Source organism: Muntiacus reevesi, chromosome X, assembly GCF_963930625.1.
Source record: "Muntiacus reevesi chromosome X, mMunRee1.1, whole genome shotgun sequence".
In the NCBI taxonomy this organism is placed as follows: domain Eukaryota; kingdom Metazoa; phylum Chordata; class Mammalia; order Artiodactyla; family Cervidae; genus Muntiacus; species Muntiacus reevesi.
Window position 1 is genome coordinate 115,792,174 of NC_089271.1, and position 20,252 is coordinate 115,812,425.

The 20,252-nt window shown below is 40.5% G+C and overlaps 1 protein-coding gene across 1 annotated transcript in view; it reads right to left on the minus strand.

The window, feature by feature from the left end:
• Window positions 1-1,632: 1,632 nt before the first annotated feature.
• The window catches only part of ADGRG4 (adhesion G protein-coupled receptor G4), a 106,302-nt gene continuing 87,682 nt past the window's right edge, over window positions 1,633-20,252 (minus strand). Inside the window, 7 exon segments of the mRNA XM_065916860.1 lie at window positions 1,633-1,697; window positions 2,262-2,363; window positions 7,103-7,383; window positions 11,057-11,135; window positions 13,503-13,508; window positions 17,417-17,679; window positions 18,601-18,722. Coding sequence (XP_065772932.1) covers window positions 1,633-1,697; window positions 2,262-2,363; window positions 7,103-7,383; window positions 11,057-11,135; window positions 13,503-13,508; window positions 17,417-17,679; window positions 18,601-18,722 — 918 coding nt within the window.

Sequence of the window (20,252 nt, forward strand, 5' to 3'; positions counted from 1 at the left end):
GACCTATCCTTTCCTCCCAAGGGAGAACCACTGGCTTCAGACAGCTCCTCTTTTGTTCCCTTGCTCAGAACCCTGCCTGCTGTGCCTCAGGGGCTGTCTTGGTTGAGAAGTTCATCCCCCCTAAGGAACTAATGGGTGTCTGGGTTGATGAGCCACCGTTTTCACAAAACATGTTGACATTTTAACAAGGGGCTTCAATCAAAAGAGTAACTTGAATAACGGGGATTTCAGATGCTTTGTCATGACAAGCCAACAGGGTAGCATTTTTTTTTTCCTCAAAAGGTGTGACCTTGTGACTTTTCTTCTCTCCTTCCTGCATGCGTGTCAGACCAACTGGGTACCTGGAAACTTGGGCCACCTGAAATTGCTTGACTCTCAGTGCAGCGAGGACTCTGACCATGGTCTTTTTTTCCTTTCAGGATGTGAACACAAGAGTTTTTGAAACAAAATCTCCAACTCTGTAGACAGTTCTCCCCTAACATAGGCTCGTGTCTTCTCTACCAAAAGATAGGAAACAACTATTACAATGAATAGGAGAATTATTCTAGCTTCAATATTCACTAAATGCTATCTCATTCTGCCCCTTCCAAAATAATATTTAGAATACGAAGCTGGAGCAGATGGTTTTACAAATTCAACATTTTCCGCAATCTGAGGGTGGGGGAAAGTGGGATTTCTGCCGGGATTTACTGATGAAATCTTTGTGAATGGAATTCATTTTGATTTCCTCAGGTAATATTCTTCTCACACTATTAGACACAGCTTCCCAACTCAAGGAAGAGAAACAGTTGGGATCTTCATCAAAGTAGTCTGCATTGGAAAAAAAAAAGAGCATTTTCAGCTGTGGCATTATAGGCTTTGCACATAGTAGCATCAAAAGATGCATTTATCTCATGCATCCCACCTGGGCTGGTGATCTGTTTCACCATAGATAATATACATGCTGTTCTTTTGAAACATCCCACCCTCACCTTCTCCCACAGAGTTCAAAAGTCTGTTCTGTACTTCTTTGTCTCTTTTTCTGTTTTGCATATAGGGTTATCGTTACCATCTTTCTAAATTCCATATATATGTGTTAGTATGCTGTAATGGTGTGAAGTAATTAGCTTCCAACTAATAAAAAATTTTAAAAAAAGACATAAAAGATAAAAAAAGAAACATTTATCAATTGAAGGAATAAATAGAAGAATTAGAAAGGAAGTAAAAGTTGTGGTGCTTTCCTCAGATAGTTTAATCTAAATCTTCGGTGAATTAATTCATCCTGACAGCATTGTTAGGCAATTACAAGTGCATCCGTTCAACCTGCATTATGACTTACAAGCTGTATTGTTCACAGTAACCCTAACCAAGGGGAGGCTAGTCATGGGCAAAGACTGGAGGCCTTCAGGAAGAGACAACATAAAATCATAGCACACCTATATGTATCCCCTATGAAATTGATATTCTTGCTCTGAAGGTTCAGTTATTTCTCAAGTTTGAGAGTGCCTAGTGGTACAGACAGTGCAAGTTTTCACTCAGTGCTAATGGAATCAAGTTTCTGGCTGCCATACGTCTGATGGCAGCATTCAGATTGCAATTTTATAACCTGTGGCCCAAGAGGCTGGATATCCTGCCCCATTGGCTGAGTTACTGTCACAAATAACGAGCATCTCGGTGCTGGCTGCAGGCATCTGGGCTCTCCAGGTCTATAGCTTGGTCTAACAACATTACAATCCAGGATGTGGTAAATGGGATGGAAGACCCTTTGGATGTATAAAAAACTGGCTTGCCTGGACTGGAGCTCTTTTCAGTGGCAACACTAGAGTCCACTACATCTCTCACTGTGCAGGAAGGACCTTTGGTCCATCTGGGCAGCCCACCAGTCATCTTAGGGAGGCTGACAAGTTCTCTCCTCCTCCACCATCACTCTTTGTTTCCCACATCTGGCTATGGGCCAGAAAGCCCCTGGGACCCAGTGCCTGGAACACAGTAGGCACTCAATCAATGTTCTTTTAATTGAGTTGAGACTCAAGTGACAGCAAGGACAAGCAGTCCAAGGAATTTAGGCCAAAAGTGAAGCCTCACTAAGTTAAAATATGGCCCAAATCACACCCTTCACCTGACTTCATTCATCTCCACACAAAAGTACAAATCATTTTCCTGGCAAGGAAACAGCCTCCGTTTGATGCTAATGCCATATGAACTCAAGTCAGGAGGCCAGTTAACCTCATCAGTTTGGAAAAGCTGCAAAAGTCAAAACTTTACCCCAAATGGCATCTTACCAGAAGTGTTATCCAGTGGCAACCACCCATAACAGAAAGGCAGCTGCTACTGCTTCTGCACATGCTCCTTCATTGCACAGTGGAACACAAAAATGAGGAACCCTAAGTCAGGAGAAGAAGGTCAGTCTCTTTCAGCTTCCTTCACTCACGGTCACCAGCGCCTAGACTCAAGCCTACTCTTGTCACCATCAATACTCCTTCTAAGGAAACCCAAGGCTATTACTAGTTTTCTGAGGTCACCTTTCTAGCTCCTTCCCAACTGGCGGTGATAATAAGAAAGTGTATCAAGATTTCACATCAACCATAGTTTTGCTCCTGGGCTACTGTCCATCCTAGAGCTTGAGAGGTCAGGTGTGCAGTGAGAAGCAGCCTCTGAGATGGCTTTCAATGTAGCCCAGACCCTGGCATTCACATCCTTATGGAGTCTCCTCCCATGTTGTACCAACAGAATAAAATATGGCAGAAGTGATGGCACATCATTTGCAAGATTAGATTATAAAAGACATTGTACAATCTCTCTCTCTCTGGCTCCTTGTCTTTCTCTCCCTACCCACCCTGCCCCCACCCTCAGAGCTGATTAGAAGCTACAATAGTAATCATATTACAATATATAATGGGTAAAATGGAGTGTAAACTTTAAAACTTGTGAATCACTATATTGTACACCCGTAACTTAAATAATATTGTACAGCGACATTACTTCAATTTTAAAAAAAGAAAGAAGGGACTTCTCTGGTGGTCCAGTGATTAAGACTCTGTGCTTCTAATGCAGGGGCCATGGGTTCAATCCCTGGTTGGGGAACTAAATCCCCACATGGCCAAAAATTAAGTAAGTAAATGAATAAACATATGCAACTTAAAATTTTTTAAATAAATAAATTAAAACCCATAAAGGTTTCCCTGGTGGTCCAGTGGTTAAGAATCCAGCTTGCAATGCAGGGGACACTGGTTCAGCCCCCGACCTGGAAAGATTCCACATGCCAAGGAGCAAGTAAGCTTGTCATGTACCACAACGAAATGAAGCCCATGCACCTAAAGCCCATGCTCTGCAGCAATGGGCTGTTGTTGTTTAGTTGCTAAGTCAGGTCCTACTCATTCAAGACCCCATGGACTCTATCCCGCCAGGCTCTTCTGTCCATGGGATTCTCCAGGCAAGAATACTGGAGGGGGGGGGTGCCATTCCCTTCTCCAGGGCATCTTTCTGACCCAGGGATCAAACCTGATCAATCCCTGATCTGCTGCATTGCACGCAGACTCTTCACTGCCAAGCCACCGGGGAAGCAACAAGAGAAGTCACTGCAATAAGACGCCTGCACACCACAACTAGAGAGAGTAGCTCCCGCTCACCACAACTACAGAAAGCTTGCACAGCAATGAAGACCCAGTGCAGCCATAAATAAATAAAAATAAAAAAGAAAGAAAGAAAAAAGGGACATTAAATGGTCTGCTTCATGGAGTGGGGAGCTTTCTGTCTCTAGGAAGCTTCAGGTGGAGGCTTACTGTTACTTGATGGGAAGATCTGGCTTCCCGAGCCCCAGCCCCGAGACTCTGATTTCATGTGGGAGGCAGCAATCTGGAGGCTAAACAGAATGACAAATCTCACTACCTCCCCTGAGGGCTTTATCTCTATTTGTAAGCGAACCACTGTGGTGAGGAAGCCAGCAGCACTCGCTCTTTGGCTAAGCAGTGACCACCTGGAAGGTAGTCCAGCAACTTGATGAGAGCATCCCCCAGTCTCGGTCTCAGAGCAGGTAAAACTCCTTCAACTTCAGCAGGAATAAGGGGGCCACAGTGACAAGCCGCCCCTCTTACTGCTCTGATTTCCTGCACGGAGTTTAGCTAGTTCTCAGACTTAAAGGTTATTCTGTGAATTGCAATGAGCTGCGTGCCAGCTCTCCCTCTCTGCCTGACAGCCTCCTTTTTTCTTTCCAATAACAGATTGATCTGCTTACTCACTAGCACATAGCCATGAGGGAAGATGGCAGGTTTTTGCCACCTGTATTTTTATTTGTGCATCCCTCCTTCAGAAATAGCTTATCAAGAGCATCATTTTTTCACACCTGACCACAGGGCAACCCCCTTCAGTCAAACTCGCAAACTTGCCATCTGTCTTTTAAATGGCTAATTTGTTCACTTGTTTCATTGCATTCTTGTTTTGAATATCTGGGACGTGTACATGTGTGTGTATGTCTATGGAACTTGAGTTTAAAACTCCGAGTTCTGAAACCCCCCTCCCTGCAAGATGGCACATTCTATCTTGTAGGCGGGACTAGGAACTAGGAATGCTTGGTGATTGACATAAAGTCTATCTGACAGACAGAGACAGCCTGGCTCGGTAGATGCTGGATCTGTGGGGCTTTGGTTTTCATCCTCAGGAGATATCTCATTGGACTCTGCATCTACCCATTCAGGCTTCACATTTAGAGACGACTCTCTCCTTCCAGTGTGAGAACGGAGCACGTGCTGTTTTGCAAACACCCCTCCCCTGCTTTTAGCTCTAAACTTATTTGTTTTCTGGTTCCTTCGTCTGCTTTCCCTTTAATCCCTGTTTCCATAAGGTTGAGTGTGTTTCTCCTCAGAGCTCGTGTGCCTGAGAGAAGCCTAGAGTTAACTGCTTAGGAAGAAATCCACACAGGCGTTTGGTTCTGAAGCCACCTCAGTACACAGTCTAGAGCAAGGCACTTTCGTTCTCAAAGCGTCATGCTGCTGAGACTGGGGTACCTCAGTCCAGGTAAAGTTAGGAAGTAAAATGTAGAACCTTCGCCAGGGCCTCGGTCAAAGATCTGGGATACAACCAAGTGTTGGTAGCCTCAAAAGTAACCGTGTGACAGTGGTGTGCAGCACTTCTAAAAATTCTGTCCCCACTGCCAGAAGGAATAAAGATGGCATGTGGGTAAAAAACAACACATTTTGTGTCTCTTTATATTCCAATCAGAATTGGCTATATAAGGGACATCCCTGGTAGTCCAGTGGTTAAGGCTCCACACTTCAATGCAGGGTGCATGGGTTCGATTCTTGGTCGGGGAACTAAGATCCTGCATGCCACTCGGTGTGGCCAAAAAGTAAAAATTTTTTAAAAAGAATTAGTTGGTTGGTGGAATCCAGTGGAACAGAAAGTTTCTTTCTTTTTTTCTTAAAGATTTTTTTTTTTATGTAGACCATTTTTGAAGTCTTTATTGAATTTGTTGCAGTATTGCTTCAACATTGCTTCAGTATTGCTTTTTGGGTTTTTTGGCCATGAGGTGTGTGGGATCTTAGCTCCCTGATCAAGGATGGAAGCAGCACACCCTGCATTAAATGTGAAGTCTTAACCACTGGACTGCCAGGGAAGTCCCAAAAAGTTTCAGTAGGTACACCTCATTGCTCTAAAATGAGATGGTTTCTTGAATCACAGGACTTGCAGTCAAAGAGTATACCTTACTCTGGATTGTTTCCCCACCCCCTGCAGCACCTTGTAAATGACTGGCCTAAAGTAACTGCACAGCAATTCACATTTCCCAAGTTTCCTCAGGGGTTAACAACCACAATGATAAAGGATTCTGAGGTTTTTAAAATGCCAAATTTGAAACAAAGTTTTAACATTTTCCCCCAGCAGCATTTCTCAGAGCTTCTAGATATCAAGGTACATTGTGCCATTTCAAGAGTGAGGGAGGTACTTTTCTGCATTTCCCAAAGTTCTTTGACCATAGTACTCCTTCTTGCTGAGCACCCTATGGGATCACCAGTTTCCTTTACTCTGATAAAAGGGTTAAGAGCAATAAAGGAGACCCTAACTCAATGGACTTCCCAGGTCGATTCACAGCCTGCCCCAGCAGCCCAGATGAACTGAGCCAATCTTGAGGATAATAGTGTGGGGTGGAGTTTGAGACACCCAGGATTATTCTGCATGCCTCTTCTTACCAAAAATTTTAACTAGACAGCATCAGATTAAAACAAATAGCAGCAATTACTCAGAGGTGTGTTAACCAGAGCCCTAGCTTTTACTTTTCATGGCATCCTTGGTCTTCCATTTATTAACTTCAGTAATCATTTGCTCCTTTCGCCAGAAAATAGAGAGTGAAGGGCTATAAAGTCATTAGTTTAGGATCAACTAATTCAACCAGCTGTAGTAACTTTTTCAAGATTGGTTTGTAGCAAAACCGAGATCAGAACCTTGGCTTCTTGCCAGGACCCACTGCTCTTTGCTCTCCACCTCCAATCCTCTATGGCTCTAGAACTTCCTAACCAGGTTCCTTCCCACAATATGAGGATATCTGATGCAGCCAGAGTCTATAGGGTCAACAGTTCAATGTTTCCACTGCCCAGTAGTTTCTCTGTTCAACAGGATTTGAATCTGTACACTTAGGAGCATGATGTATCAATGCAATGAATACTGTAGGAAGTACTGCCAATCAGTGTTCCATAGAGACATGGCCAACTAACAAGAACCTACTGTATAGCACAGGGAACTCTACTCAATTCTCTGCAATGGCCTATATGGGAAAGAATCTAAAAAAGAGTGAATATATGTGTATATATAACTGATTCACTTTGATGTACAGCAGAAACTAATGCAACATTGAAAATCAACTATACTCCAATACTCAGCTGGAGCTGAGTTAGCTATCTGGGTTTCTCTCTACATCCCTGAGTAAGAGAGAGTGGGCTCATTTAATGAAGCCCTAACACCTCACCAGTGTTTCTAATGACTTCCTGTCAGTCACTGACTGCAGAGGCCTCTTGGATTATTTTTTCCTCCTTTGAAAAAATACTGAAAACTAAAGGTAAGATTTTCTAAAGCCATAAGAACTTTGATGGAGGTCTAGCTTGAGCCACAGAAGGTACAGAGAAACAACAGTTACCTTGCAAAGTGCTAAAAATGGCAAAAAGATATAAGAAAAGGATCCTCACAGGTCCCCAGGCAAAAAAGGCCAACCCCCAGGTGAGACCAAGTAAGAAAGTCAGACCAGTTGTGCCTTTGAGGTCTTGTAGAATCATCTTCCATCAAGTCTTTTGGCTTTGGGATTTCATGGAGTTCAGTTGAGCAAGAACAGTGCAGAACATGGAGAGATTCATGAGAAATATGAGGCAAAAATAAGCCACCACTGAGATGTAAAAGATAGGAATATCTTTAATCCAACAACTGGAAGAGACCAAGGAGAGAAGCCCATTGTGAGGTAGAGAAATATAAACTCCTACTTATTTTATTGGAGTGTAGTTGATTTTCAATGTTGCATTAGTTTCTGCTATACATCAAAGTGAATCAGTTATATATACACATATATTCACTCTTTTTTAGATTCTTTTCCCATATAGGCCAATACAGAGTATTGAGTAGAGTTCCCTGTGCTATACAATAGGTTCTTGTTAGTTATTTATTTTATACATAGTAGTGTGTATATGTCAATACATACAATTTATCCCTCCCCCTCTTTCTCTCCTGGTAACCATAAGTTTGTTTTCTACATCTGTGACTCTATTTGTTTTTAAACTGCTATTTTTTTTTTTATGAGACTCTGAAGATCACCGAGTCAGTTTCATTTCACATGAGAACACCTAGGCCTAGGGTGTGAACAAACCCGACAGAGTTCACTCATGCTCATTGAGGGCAGAGCTGAGACCAGAGCTCCAATCTCCTGAGCTTCAGTCCAGGGTTCTTCCCAGCCTCAATTAAGAAATTCTAGAGGACAGTTCTGCCTTACACATGCAGAAACTTCTCAGTCCAGTTCCCTAGGAGGCTATTTTCTTCCTCAACACAGAAAATGAAATTATGGGTTTCCCCCCAATGTGGCTTACACCTGAGTTTTTCTTTGCAGGATAGATTCTGCTTTGCATGATAAATATCACAGTGAAAGGACATAGGCAATGACTGGCTTTTTAGAATGTTATATCAAAGAGTAATGAGATCATCAGAGATAATGAAAATGCAACAAAAACAGGACAGCTCTAACTATATTGCTTTCAAATATGATGTTTATTTTTGACCTCCCACCACAACTTCAAACTTCAAAAGGCAACTCTGGCCACTGGATTGATTAATGGCTCTACAGTTTCTATTAAAGAAGAAATATGTAGTAATTTATATGAACAGATACTTCATCTCATAATATGCCAGTTACTACAGACATTATCTCTGATTTTTGAACATAGACAAGCTTTACTAGTATAACTGTGTGTCAACTTAGCTGAGACTTCTTTTCCAGAACCAGGAAAATCCCCTGTGGTCATATTGTTCATGTTGGCATGGATACTTTCATGTACAAGTGCGTTTTGTGTGTTTGTGTGGGTGGGATGGGATTCGGGCTGAGGGATGCATTTAATTCTCCCAGTAGAATCTAATACTTAGGGTTCCCCAGGCTTGTGGTTGCCAATGGGGATGGGGATGGGAAAGGGATGGATTGGGAATTTGGGATTAGCAAATGCAAACTGTTACATATATGTGTAACTGAATCACTTTGCTGTATACCAGAAACTAACATAACACTTTAAATCAACTAGATTTGGATAAAATAGATTTTTAAATAGATTTAGATTTAATAAATATTGTTACTGCATTCCTGTATGTGCTTATTTGCCAATCTGAAGTGCAATAAATTGGGCACTTATTGCAAAATGTCTGTGGCTTATAACAATAAAGATGTTCAACCTTGTGGTCAAAAAAAAAAAAAAAACAACCCAGAACTTAAGGTTCCCCAAATATCACCTTCAACCTTAAAAAAGGCTCTGAAAATTCTTTTAAAAAGGTAGCACTATATGCTTGCATAGAGAATCATCTCCATGACATGTTAAGTACGCAGAGTCGAACACGACTGAGCGACTGAACTGAACTGATCTACTATTTGGGTGACAAAGTGTGCAGGAGAATATCTACACAAATTTGATTGTTGGTAATAAGAGTTGCATAGAGGGATGAAAACTGGGGAGCTGGGCTTTGGGAGTGGACTTTACTTTTCATCCTCTTGTAAAAAGGACTTTACTTTTCATCCTCTTGTACCTTTCATCCCACCCTTTTGTACATTTGAATTTTATACCGTGTGCATGTACTACTTCTTCAAAATACAATTGTTTTTTAAAAAGCTCTTAGAGTACTCTGCCTTTTACTCACCAATTCACATATGAAAGGGTTCTTTTCAGGGGAAGTGGAGTGGATTTTGTTCTGGTTTTGCTTTTGCTTTTGATCTTTGAAGAAGAATCACCATTAGACATTGGGGACCCTTTAAGTCACAAAACAAGCAAGGAAGGAGGATGGAGATGAGAAGAAAGGGAAGAGAAAGGGGAGGGAAAGAAAGGATAACAAGGAATTATAATTAGAAGGCATCTGCTGGCAGTGGTAATATAATATTGACCCTCTGGAAACTGTCATCTCAATATGAAAGATGGAGAGGTCGGGGTGGGGGGGAGGCAAGACCTTGTGCATTTGATTCCAGTCCAGTGCGAGAGGAAATCTATAGTGAAAAAGAACTTGAGAGGCTACAATAAAGAGAATGAACATAATGAAGAATGGATAAGTAAAAAGCAATTCAAGTATAAAGTGAGGTTGTAGAACTGGAGCCCATTATACAGAGTGAAGTAAGCCAGAAAGATAAACACCAATACAGTATGCTAACACATATATATGGAATTTAGAAAGATGGTAATGATAACCCTATATGCAAAACAGAAAAAGAAACACAGATGTATAGAACAGACTTTTGGACTCTATGGGAGAAGGCGAGGGTGGGATGATCTGAGAGAACAGCATCGAAACATGTATATTATTATATGTGAAATAGATAGCCAGTCCAGGTTCGATGAATGAGACAAGGGCTCGGGGCTGGTGCACTGGGATGACCCAGAGGGATGGGATGGGGAAGGAGGTGGGAGGGGGGTTCAGGATGGGGAACACATGTACATCCATGGTTGATTCATGTCAATGTGTGGCAAAAACTACTACAATATTGTAAAGTAATTAGCCTCCAATTAATAAAAATAAATGGAAAAATAAATTAAAAGATAAACTGAGGTTGTACAGCCTGAAGGACTGCATGGTAACTATCTACAGGCTTGTAAAAGAAGGTCCTGGAAAGGTAGAGCGATTTGAATGGCTATTCTCTGGTACCTGTGGGTGAGAGAACCAATGAGCTGGGCTTGTATATCAATTAGAGAAAAGAAAAAGTACATCAACAGGACAATAAGGTCAAGCCAATTTACAAAGGAAAGTGGTGGAGTTTTCTTCAGGAGAACTTTGTGGCTGAAATACAGAAAAGGTTTCTAACCCACTTCAGTATTTCTTTATAGTGGCTCCTCCAACTCCTAAGTTCTGTGAGTTTTCTAATCATGAAAGCTGCCGATGTCTATTATGTAGATTTCTTTTACTGTTTCCATGCATTGTAGCTACATCATTATTATATTCCCATTTCATAAATCTTAGAGCTCTTTACCAGCAAAAAAATTTTAAAAATAGATAAACTAATTAATTAATAATTGCTGTGAGATGCATATTACTTACAGAACAGGCCACATGCTGAGCACTTTATATACACGGCATCATTTTAATCTGCACCCAGCACTGAGCATAAACATTATTATGCCCATTTTCCAGAGGAGGAAATGGAAAGAAGAGGTAAAGTAAGTTGACCAAGGTCGTATGGAGTCCAGACGCCTTAGACATCTAACCATTATATCAGTGCACCCATTACTTTGTTAGAGTAAAAAGGCTGAGACTAATTTCCTCCCTGAAGCCAGTGTTTCAAGACCAAGGCCCAGGCCAGAACACCTCACCATACCCTGATGGTCGAGACCACCACCACTGGAGAAGCAGAGATGCTGGTACTTACAATGGAGTTGTTGAGCTCAGAGTCCCATACAGATCCTTTTTCACACTGAGCATGATTGCCACCATGATGGCTGGGATTCCTAGAGTGGGCAAGCAAGCCAAAGGCATCCCATTAGGAAGCAGGGGAGAGTTCCTGATCAATGATTGTGAGTCCTGCTACACTAAGACACTGTTTAAATGAGCCACAGATGTGTGGGCATCAAAATACCATTGTTTGCAAAATGTTTGTGAATTCTTCCAAGTTAAACATTTCTAGGAGTTCTCCAATCTGCTAAACTAAACAGCATGCCAATGGCTCCAATACAACACCCACTGGTTATTAAAAATAGCACAAGTGCCAAAAATCAACTTGGCAATGAAAGTATCTCATTCATGGGAATGCAAGTTCGCATCAAGCATTTCTGCTCAGATGATCAGCTGCCAATTTGTCTCCCTTACAATACTGCCCATTAGTTCCTGGTATCTTTTTGTCTAGGTCACCTTGAAGGGAGGGCATAGGCAATCAGCTGCAGCCTTCGGTGCTTTTCTGACAAGGGAGCTGCTTGCACACTCGTTACTAGTTTGACATTTTGACTAGATCGACCAGTTAACGACCAGTCAATTTAGCCTGAGTATAATAAAGCAATCAGTTCAGTCAAAGTGGTCAAACGTGATGTGAGTATAGACATGGGGCTTAAAAAATCCAATTACATGTACATTTGCAAAACTTAAATGATTTCTCTCTTTCTCACAATGTTTTTCTCCTAAACTAGGAGCCTTATACTGGCACACATTTTAGGGGTCTTGTAAGAATACTTTCCAAAACTGTTTCAAAGCCCAGAGTGTCAAGCATCTTGAGAAATCCTCCACTTCCACTGTCCTGTCCTGTGATGAACAGGACAGTCCCTTCTGGTCTGTATGTGGCTCACCTAGCCCAGGGCCCAGCATTATGTCGATTGGAAAAATCCCACCCTGAAGGGAGGGATGGAGGGAGGCCTCTCATTTAAGAAGAAAGTTGTGGGACAGTCTCCAGTCTGTGATTATACTTTGCTAATTGAGACCAAAAAAAGATGTCTACTGGTTATTATAGGGCTTCCCCTGTGGCCCAGTTGGTAAAGAATCCACCTGCAATGCGGGAGACCTGGGTTCAATCCCTGGGTTGGGAAGATCCCCTGAAGAAGGGAAAGGCTACCTACTGCAGTATTCTGGTCTGGAGAATTCCATGGACTGCATAGTCCATGAGGTCGCAAGGAGTTGGACACGACTGAACAACTTTCACTTCACTTCACTGCTTATTAAAAATGTGGACAACTAAATCTACTGCCTTGAACAGGGATTTAAATAAAGGAATAAAACCTTTGAAACAGGCTGCTTTGGCATTAGGAAGACAGACGTTCAAACATAAACAGAGGCTAATATTTGTTTTCCTTACGGTTGACTGCATTTGTCTAATATTTAAATGCTCTGAGACTCCCTATAGCGGGCCAGCTCTGCAGTGGTTCCCTGGCCAACTCTATAGGGATCCAGAGGCCAAACAGACAAAGGCCTGAACCATGGTTGATCTGAATTTCGGTGGAATGCCTTGTGACCCCTGACGAATTTGAGAAGACAGGGCAGTCCTGTGAGGAGGCACTCTGAGGCCGTCTACCACTTGCCGCCTCACACCCTCTGGAAGGCTGTCATGATGCAGTTTCTCATCGCCTCCCCCGGTGTGGCGCTTTGCACCCTGCCCCCTCAGAACAGAGTTGCACAATAAAAGTACCAATCCTTAGCCTTGCCTATCTCCCCCTGCATCCCAGCAAGTGTGTGTGGGATGTGCAGATCAAACAGATGAGAAGCCAGCCCTAGGGAATACCAACATGGAAGAAACAGGCAAAGGTAGAAGGGTCAGGAGAGAAAGCTGAGAACGAGTGATGCCCGGGGATTGAGTGCTATTTCCAGCCCCTGCACGCTTAGCTACATGTGTGTTATCCACTTTCTGGATTATTCGTGAAACCTCTTCCACGACATTTTTCAGACTCAAGGTGAGGGTTGCCAGGCATAAAGGGGAGTATTGACTATTTTTGTCTTTGTACATCTGATGGTTCCAACGTATACTAGCACCATGTTTTAGATTGTGTTTTGTTTAAAATTAGCCTGTCTCTATTCACCACATTAACATGGGTAATAGCACTAACTGTGTATCCAAAGAAAGCACATACTACATTAATGGACTCCCTAAAAGGATGAGTAGCTAATTGGGAAGCTATTGTCTTCACAAAGGCAGTGGAAGGTAAAATCTATCTTTCCAGGTATCCTATGCATCCTACTTCACACACAGCTCCTATTTTGTTGTTGTTCAGTCATTCAGTCATGTCCGACTCTTTGCGACCCCATGGACTGCAGCATGCCAGGCTTCCCTGTCCTTCGTCATCTCCTGGAACTTGCTCAAACTCATGTCCACTGAGTCAGTGATGTCATTCAACCACCCCATCCTCTGTCGTCCCCTTCTCCTCCTGCCCTCAATCTTTCCCAGCATCAGGGTCTTTTTCAGGGAGTCAGTTCTTCACATCAGGTGGCCAAGGTATTGGAGTTTCAGCTTCAGCATCAGTTCTTCCAATGAATATTCAGGACTGATTTCCTTTAGGATGGATTGGTTGGATTCCCTTGCAGTCCACAGGACTCTCAAGAGTCCTCTCTAATACCACAGTTCAAAAGCATCAATTCTCCAGTGTTCAGCTTTCTTTATGACCCAACTCTCACATCCATACACGACTACTGGAAAAACCACAGCTTTGACTCTACGGACATTTGTCGGCAAAGTAATGACTCTGCTTTTCAATATGCTGTTGAGGTTGGTCATAACTTTTCTTCCAAGGAGCAAGCAACTTTTAATTTCATGGCTGCAATCACCATCTGCAGTGATTTTGGAGCCCAAGAAAATAAAGTCTGTCACTGTTTCCATTGTTTCCCCAGCTATTTGCCATGAAGTGATGGGACCAGATACCATGATCTTAATTTTCTGAATGTTGGGTTTTAAGCCAGCTTTTCATTCTCCTCTTTCACCTTTATCAAGAGGTTCTTTAATCCTGTTTGCTTTCTGCCGTAAGGGTGGTGTCATGTGCATATCTGAGGTTATGGCTATTTTCCCCAGCAATCTTTTATTTTTAAATCATCAAGCCACTGTAGTTTATTTATTGTACTGTTTTTTAACAGTCTATCCCAATATATTCAGTCATGCTTCTGCTACAGAAGCATACAATTTGCAAATCTATGGAAGCATATAAGAGGCAATAAGTAAGCAAAGAAAATCTCACTTGCTTAAAAAGAATGGAGTCTCTAGATTAAAGTGATCGGCAATGAAGAGGTAAATAATTAGAAAATCATAACACTAGTTATATTCTTGCTGAATTACTGAAGTGCAAATGTTACCAAAAAAGCAAAGAACCTCATAAATTCCCAGCAGAACATATAAAACAGGACTAAAGTTAAAAAAAATTAACCACCCAGGAAAATAATAATATTCATGTTAATAGATGCAGTCCTCCCCTAAACTTTGTAAAATAGAAATAAGCAAAAATAACTCTATTATAATATGACAAATATTATTTACTGTAATCAACAAAAAGTATCACTTTAAATAACAAAACTTAAAAATCACTTCAATTAATATCAGGAAGCTTATAGTGATAACTATCAAAGCTATTATTTAGCACTGGAGTTTTGAGCAATAAGAAAAGAAAACTATTACACAACATTTTTATACTAACATGATTTTAAGCCTAGGTAATCTAAGATATTCCCATCAACTGCTAGAATTAATTTAAAAATTTATGAAATTAACATACATAAGACAGAGGTACCAAAAATAAACAGTTCTCTCTTGTAGAAGAAAGAATCTAGAAATTAAAATATATACATCTGTGTTTTCCTCCTTTTCCAATACAGTGTTGAAAAACTCTAATGTATTAAATCTACTTACTAAACAATTCAATGCTACAATTGGTATCTTTGGAACTAATTATGTCTCTTTACAAAAATCTAAGATATTAGATATTGAATAAAAGATATTAATCTATAAAGCAATTTTCCTTCAATTAAAAAAGAAATTTTTTAAAAAAGATAATAAAACACCATAGATCTCTGGATGCCAATATAAGCTCTGCATTTCTAAGGAAGTATAATTTCTACCGGCAGTCTTGATTCCAACTTGTGCTTCACCCAGCTCAGCATTTTGCATGATGTACTCTGCATATAAGTTAAATAAGCAGGGTGACAATATACAGCCTTGATGTATTCCTTTCCCAATTTGGAACCAGTCCGTTGTTCCATGTCCAGTTCTAACTGTTGCTTCTTGACCTGTATACAGATTTCTCAGGAGGTGAGTAAGGTGGTCTGGTATTCCCATCTCTTGAAGAATTTTTCACAGTTTGTTGTGATCCACGCAGTCAAAGGTTCTGGCATAGTCAACGAAGCAGAAGTAGATGTTTTTTCTGGAACTCTCTTGCTTTTTCTATGATCCAACAGATGTTGGCATTTGATCTCTGGTTCCTCTGCCTTTTCTAAATCTAGCTTGAACATCTGGAAGTTCTCGGTTCACATATTGTTGAAGCCTGGCTTGGAGAATTTTGAACATTATTTTGCTAGCATGTGAGGTGAGTGCAATTGTGGACTAGTTTGAGCATTCTTTGGCATTGACTTTCTTTGAGAATGGAATGAAAACTGACCTTTTCCAGTCCTGTGGCCACACCTGAGTTTTCCAGATTTGCTGGCATATTGAGTGCAGCACTTTCACAGCATCATCTTTTAGGATTTGAAATAAATAGCTCAACTGGAATTCCATCACCTCCACTAGCTTTGTTCACAGTGATGCTTCCTAAGGCCCACTTGACTTTGCATTCCAGGATGTCTGGCTCTGGGTGAGTGATCACACCATCGTGGTGATCTGAGTCATTAAGATCTTCTCTATATAGTTCTTCTGTGTATTCTTGCCACCTCTTCTTAATATCTTCTGCTTCTGTTAGGTCCATACTGTAACTGACTTTTATTGTGCCCATCTTTGCATGAAATGTACCCTTGGTATCTCTAATATTTTTGAAGAGAGATCTAGTCTTTCCCATTCTATTGTTTTCCTCTATTTCTTTGCATTGGTCACTTAGGAAGGCTTTCTTATCTCTCCTTGCTATTCTTTGGAACTCTGCATTCAGAGGGGTATATCTTCCCTTTTCTCTTTTGCCTTTCTCTTCTCTTCTTTTCTCAGCTATTTGTGGGCGTCCTCAGATAGTCGTTTTGCCTTTTTGCACTAGCCATTTTGCCCTTTTGCCTTTTTCCACCTCCTATGGATCCAACACATTTTCTGAATAAGTCTGGTTTGAATAGGCAAGGGGTGGGGAAGAGCTGAGCTGTTCACCTCAGTTAGAATTACAGGAAAGCAACAAATGAGAACTATTCATGCTAAGTTCCTTCCTGGCTTCTTCTATAGGGCGGCAGAATGGTGACAGTTATAAGATGTGGTGTGAAACGGAGTATGTCTGAACCAGCACCCTCTCACATCTTTCAGGTCTTTTCCCTGGCCCTTAAACAATCTGACTACATCCTAGAGGTCAAAGTCCAAACTATGGAGATAGACTCTCTGGTTCAAACCCCAATTCTGTCACTTACTAGCTGTGTAAATTCTGGCAAATTACATAATCTCTTTGTGCCTCAGCATCGTCATCTGTTAAGTGGAAATAATGATGAAACCTTTCCCATAGGGATATTGTGAAGATTAAATGTTGTTGCTGTTGTTTAGTTGCTCAGTCATGTCCAAATCTTTGCAACCTCATGAACTGTAGACTGCCAGGCTCCACTGTCCATGGGATTTTCCCATGGACAAGAATACTGAAGTGGGTTGCCATTTCCTTCTCCAGGGGATCTTCCCCAACCAGGGGTCAAACCCACATCTCCTGCATTGGTAGGTGGATTCTTTGCCACTGAGCCACCAAGGATGCCCGGAAGGTTCAAGCTTAGATTAAATGAGACGCTTTGAACCAGGTTGGGCACATGGAACACTACCTCAGTGTTGGCTATGGTATCTATGTGTATTTGTTGGGATTGTAACTTGAGAAAGAGAAGGATAAAAGCTGACAGGTTCACTACTATAGATCTAGCATTTAGCACAGTGCAGCAGAAGGTGCTCAGTAAATATGTGTGAACCAGTGTCTTGCCAAAAAGGTCAAAAGCTTGATTTACAGAGCAACACAGACAGAAAAAGAAATGCCCACCCAAAAACCAGTGAGGCAATGTTTAATTCCTTACCTATGATAATAGCAGAAGTTTGGTCTCAAATGCTTGTATAGTAGAATTACACAGACACAGGCTTGAAACAGACATCAAGGACAATGGCAGATATACTTATCCTAACCAACCAGACAAAATTTAAGGATATAATTGGGAATGTACTTGTTGAAGACTTTGACTAGAGCGAAATACATGCGGACTGCCTCCAGGCCCATCCAAGTCAAAGACACGAGCAGGAAGTAATGAAGTGCCACAGCAGCTGTGATACAAAGGCCTGCTTTCTGAAATGATGATGACCAGGAATTGACTAGAAATACGAGGTTTAGCATCAGTAGTGCTATGTACAAGTGGTTCAGGATTTTGGAAGGATGATCTTTTCGAAGTTTGCTAAAGGAGAAGGTGCAATGTGAGGCAGGGTCCCTGCTTTTGATCAAGCATGGCCATGCTTTCTATGTATAATAATTAAAAGAATAAAAGGACTGCTTATTAAAATTTAATTATCATATTACCTTATATGTACTAAATTTTTGAGTCCCCCACCATCTTTCTAGGTAGAATCAAAATATTTCAAATAAGGTGACCTTTAGTAATAAGAATAATAATAGCTTCTCTCAGCTAAGCAGTCCCTTTTTTTGAAGAAAAGGAAGGAAAGACTTTCTTGGATACTACAATTCCACCATCACTCCTTCAAGTGATTCAAGACTAAATCTACACATGACCAAGTAGCAGGATGACTATAGGAACCATTTCACATAGTTACTTGGGTATTTCAAAGATCCAGACACTTGACTTCATGGAATTTTTCAAGAATTTTCAATTTTCACTTGAAAAGAATTTTCCGGTCTTTTGCCTATTTTTAATGTATTGTCTTTCTTTTGCTTTTGCTTTGTAGTTTTTAATATATTCTGCATACAAGTCCTTTGTCAGATATATGTATAGTGAATATCTTCTCTTAATCTGTGGCTTGCATTTTCACTATTTTCATGGTATCTTTTGATGAAAAAAAACTCTTAATTTTAATGAAGTTCAATTGATTAACTTTTTCTTTAATACTTAATGTTTTTGTACCCTGTTGGAGAAATCTTTTCCTATTTCAAACCTATTGTTGTTTTAAAAATTCAATTACAATCTTTTTTTCAGAGGAGCCTTGATTTTTTTTAACCTGGACACTTCATAATCTAAAGGATCTGACCTCTGCCTATTGTGATAAGAACATTTTTGTTAAATTAACATGAAATTAACAAGGTTACAATGCCAAGAGCATCCATCAAACTGAATTAAACTTAGAGTAAAACTCTACCAACTTACTGAAAAGCTAAGTATGTCACTATTGCAGATCCCAGGAAAATGGAGGTGATTCCATATCCGATGTATGTTATAATCACTAATATCCATTCATTCACTGCATCCACTGCAGATCTGGATAAATCCTAGGGAATGCAATATGTTGTGTTTTATACATTTGGCTAGGCAAGTTTATGGTAAAAAGTTTTCAGTGCTCACTAACAGTATGTTCCCAGGATGTACAGCATCTCTGCTAAAGCTCTTATAAAACCAGAGTATGTAGATGGATATACAGTAAGACTCTATATTGTTCGATGATTATGCCTAGTGCAACTTACTGTGTATGGGGCATGGAGAGCCATCAACAGCACTGAAAGAACATTTAGTCCTTGGTTTTATTGTCATTAACATGTTCCACACTTCAAATATAACCAAACTAATAGATGTGAATTTGAGATACAAAGTGAATTATTATCTGAACTGAGCGTTCCAAAACATTGCACGGAACATCAAAAAAATGTTCCTTTCCCTTAGACCTTCAATAATTTTCATAAAATTAAGAGACAAAGTGGACCTTAGAGATCACATAAACCAGTAATTTCTTAACCTGAGGATTATAAAATAGTATGCAAATTACTCGAATATATTTGTAAATCTTTCTGGGAAGACGGTCCTTACTTTTCATCAGATGGCAGTGGAGCTTCGTGACTCCTGAAAGTTGAACAAGTGCTGGTCCACGCTGGTAGTTCTTAACTGGCCACAGTTTCACCCCTCCCCTGGCACAGGTGGCAAAGTCTGGAGACATTTCTGGTCGTCACTCCTGAAGAAGGTGCTACTGGCATCTAGTGGGTAGAGAACAGGCATGATGCTAAACACCCTTGAATGCACAAAACAGCACCCACGACAAAGAAATATTTGACCCCAAATAGCAAGAGTGCTAAGGTTACGACATCCTCATCTACTCCAATCTTTCACATTCCAGAAGACAAATTTAAGATCCAAACAAGTGAAATAACCTGACCAAGATCACATAGATAGCTAGTAACAGAGCTAGACTGTGAACCATGGTCTTTTGACTCATGCTGTAATGTTCTAACCAATTTGCAGGAGGGTAAACAAAATTCTTACAGTTCAATAAGTATCAGTGGGTTACCTCTTATTTGTTGAGTAGACATGGTTAAAAAAAAAAGAAAGAAAAAGAAAACTATAAAACAGATTCTCAGCCCTCAGGGAGTTTACCATTAGTAGAAGAAACAACTCATACACAATACATTCATATACCAGTATATAATATATACAGTACAGTAACTTAGGAGAACTAAGACGTAAGAACTAAGAAAGTATTCAAGGGTGGGTAAAGAAGAAGGAAATGCATTTGCGAGCCATTTTGAAGGAAAACTCATCAAGTCCTGATGTTAGGGAGGACCATAGGAAACGAAGGAGAGAAGGATTAACAATTACTCCAAGGTTCTAAGCCTGGATATCCAAGTTGATCAGAAAACTCTTGTTTGGTTAACTATCACAAGTATTAAAAATAAATATTTCTTTCTTACACTGCAATGTGGCAATAACTGTTAAAATTTAATATTCTAAGTGGAAGCAGTTCTACTTCCATCAATTTATTCTATAGAAATACACCAGTATGAGAAGACAAATAAATAAAAATATGTACTATA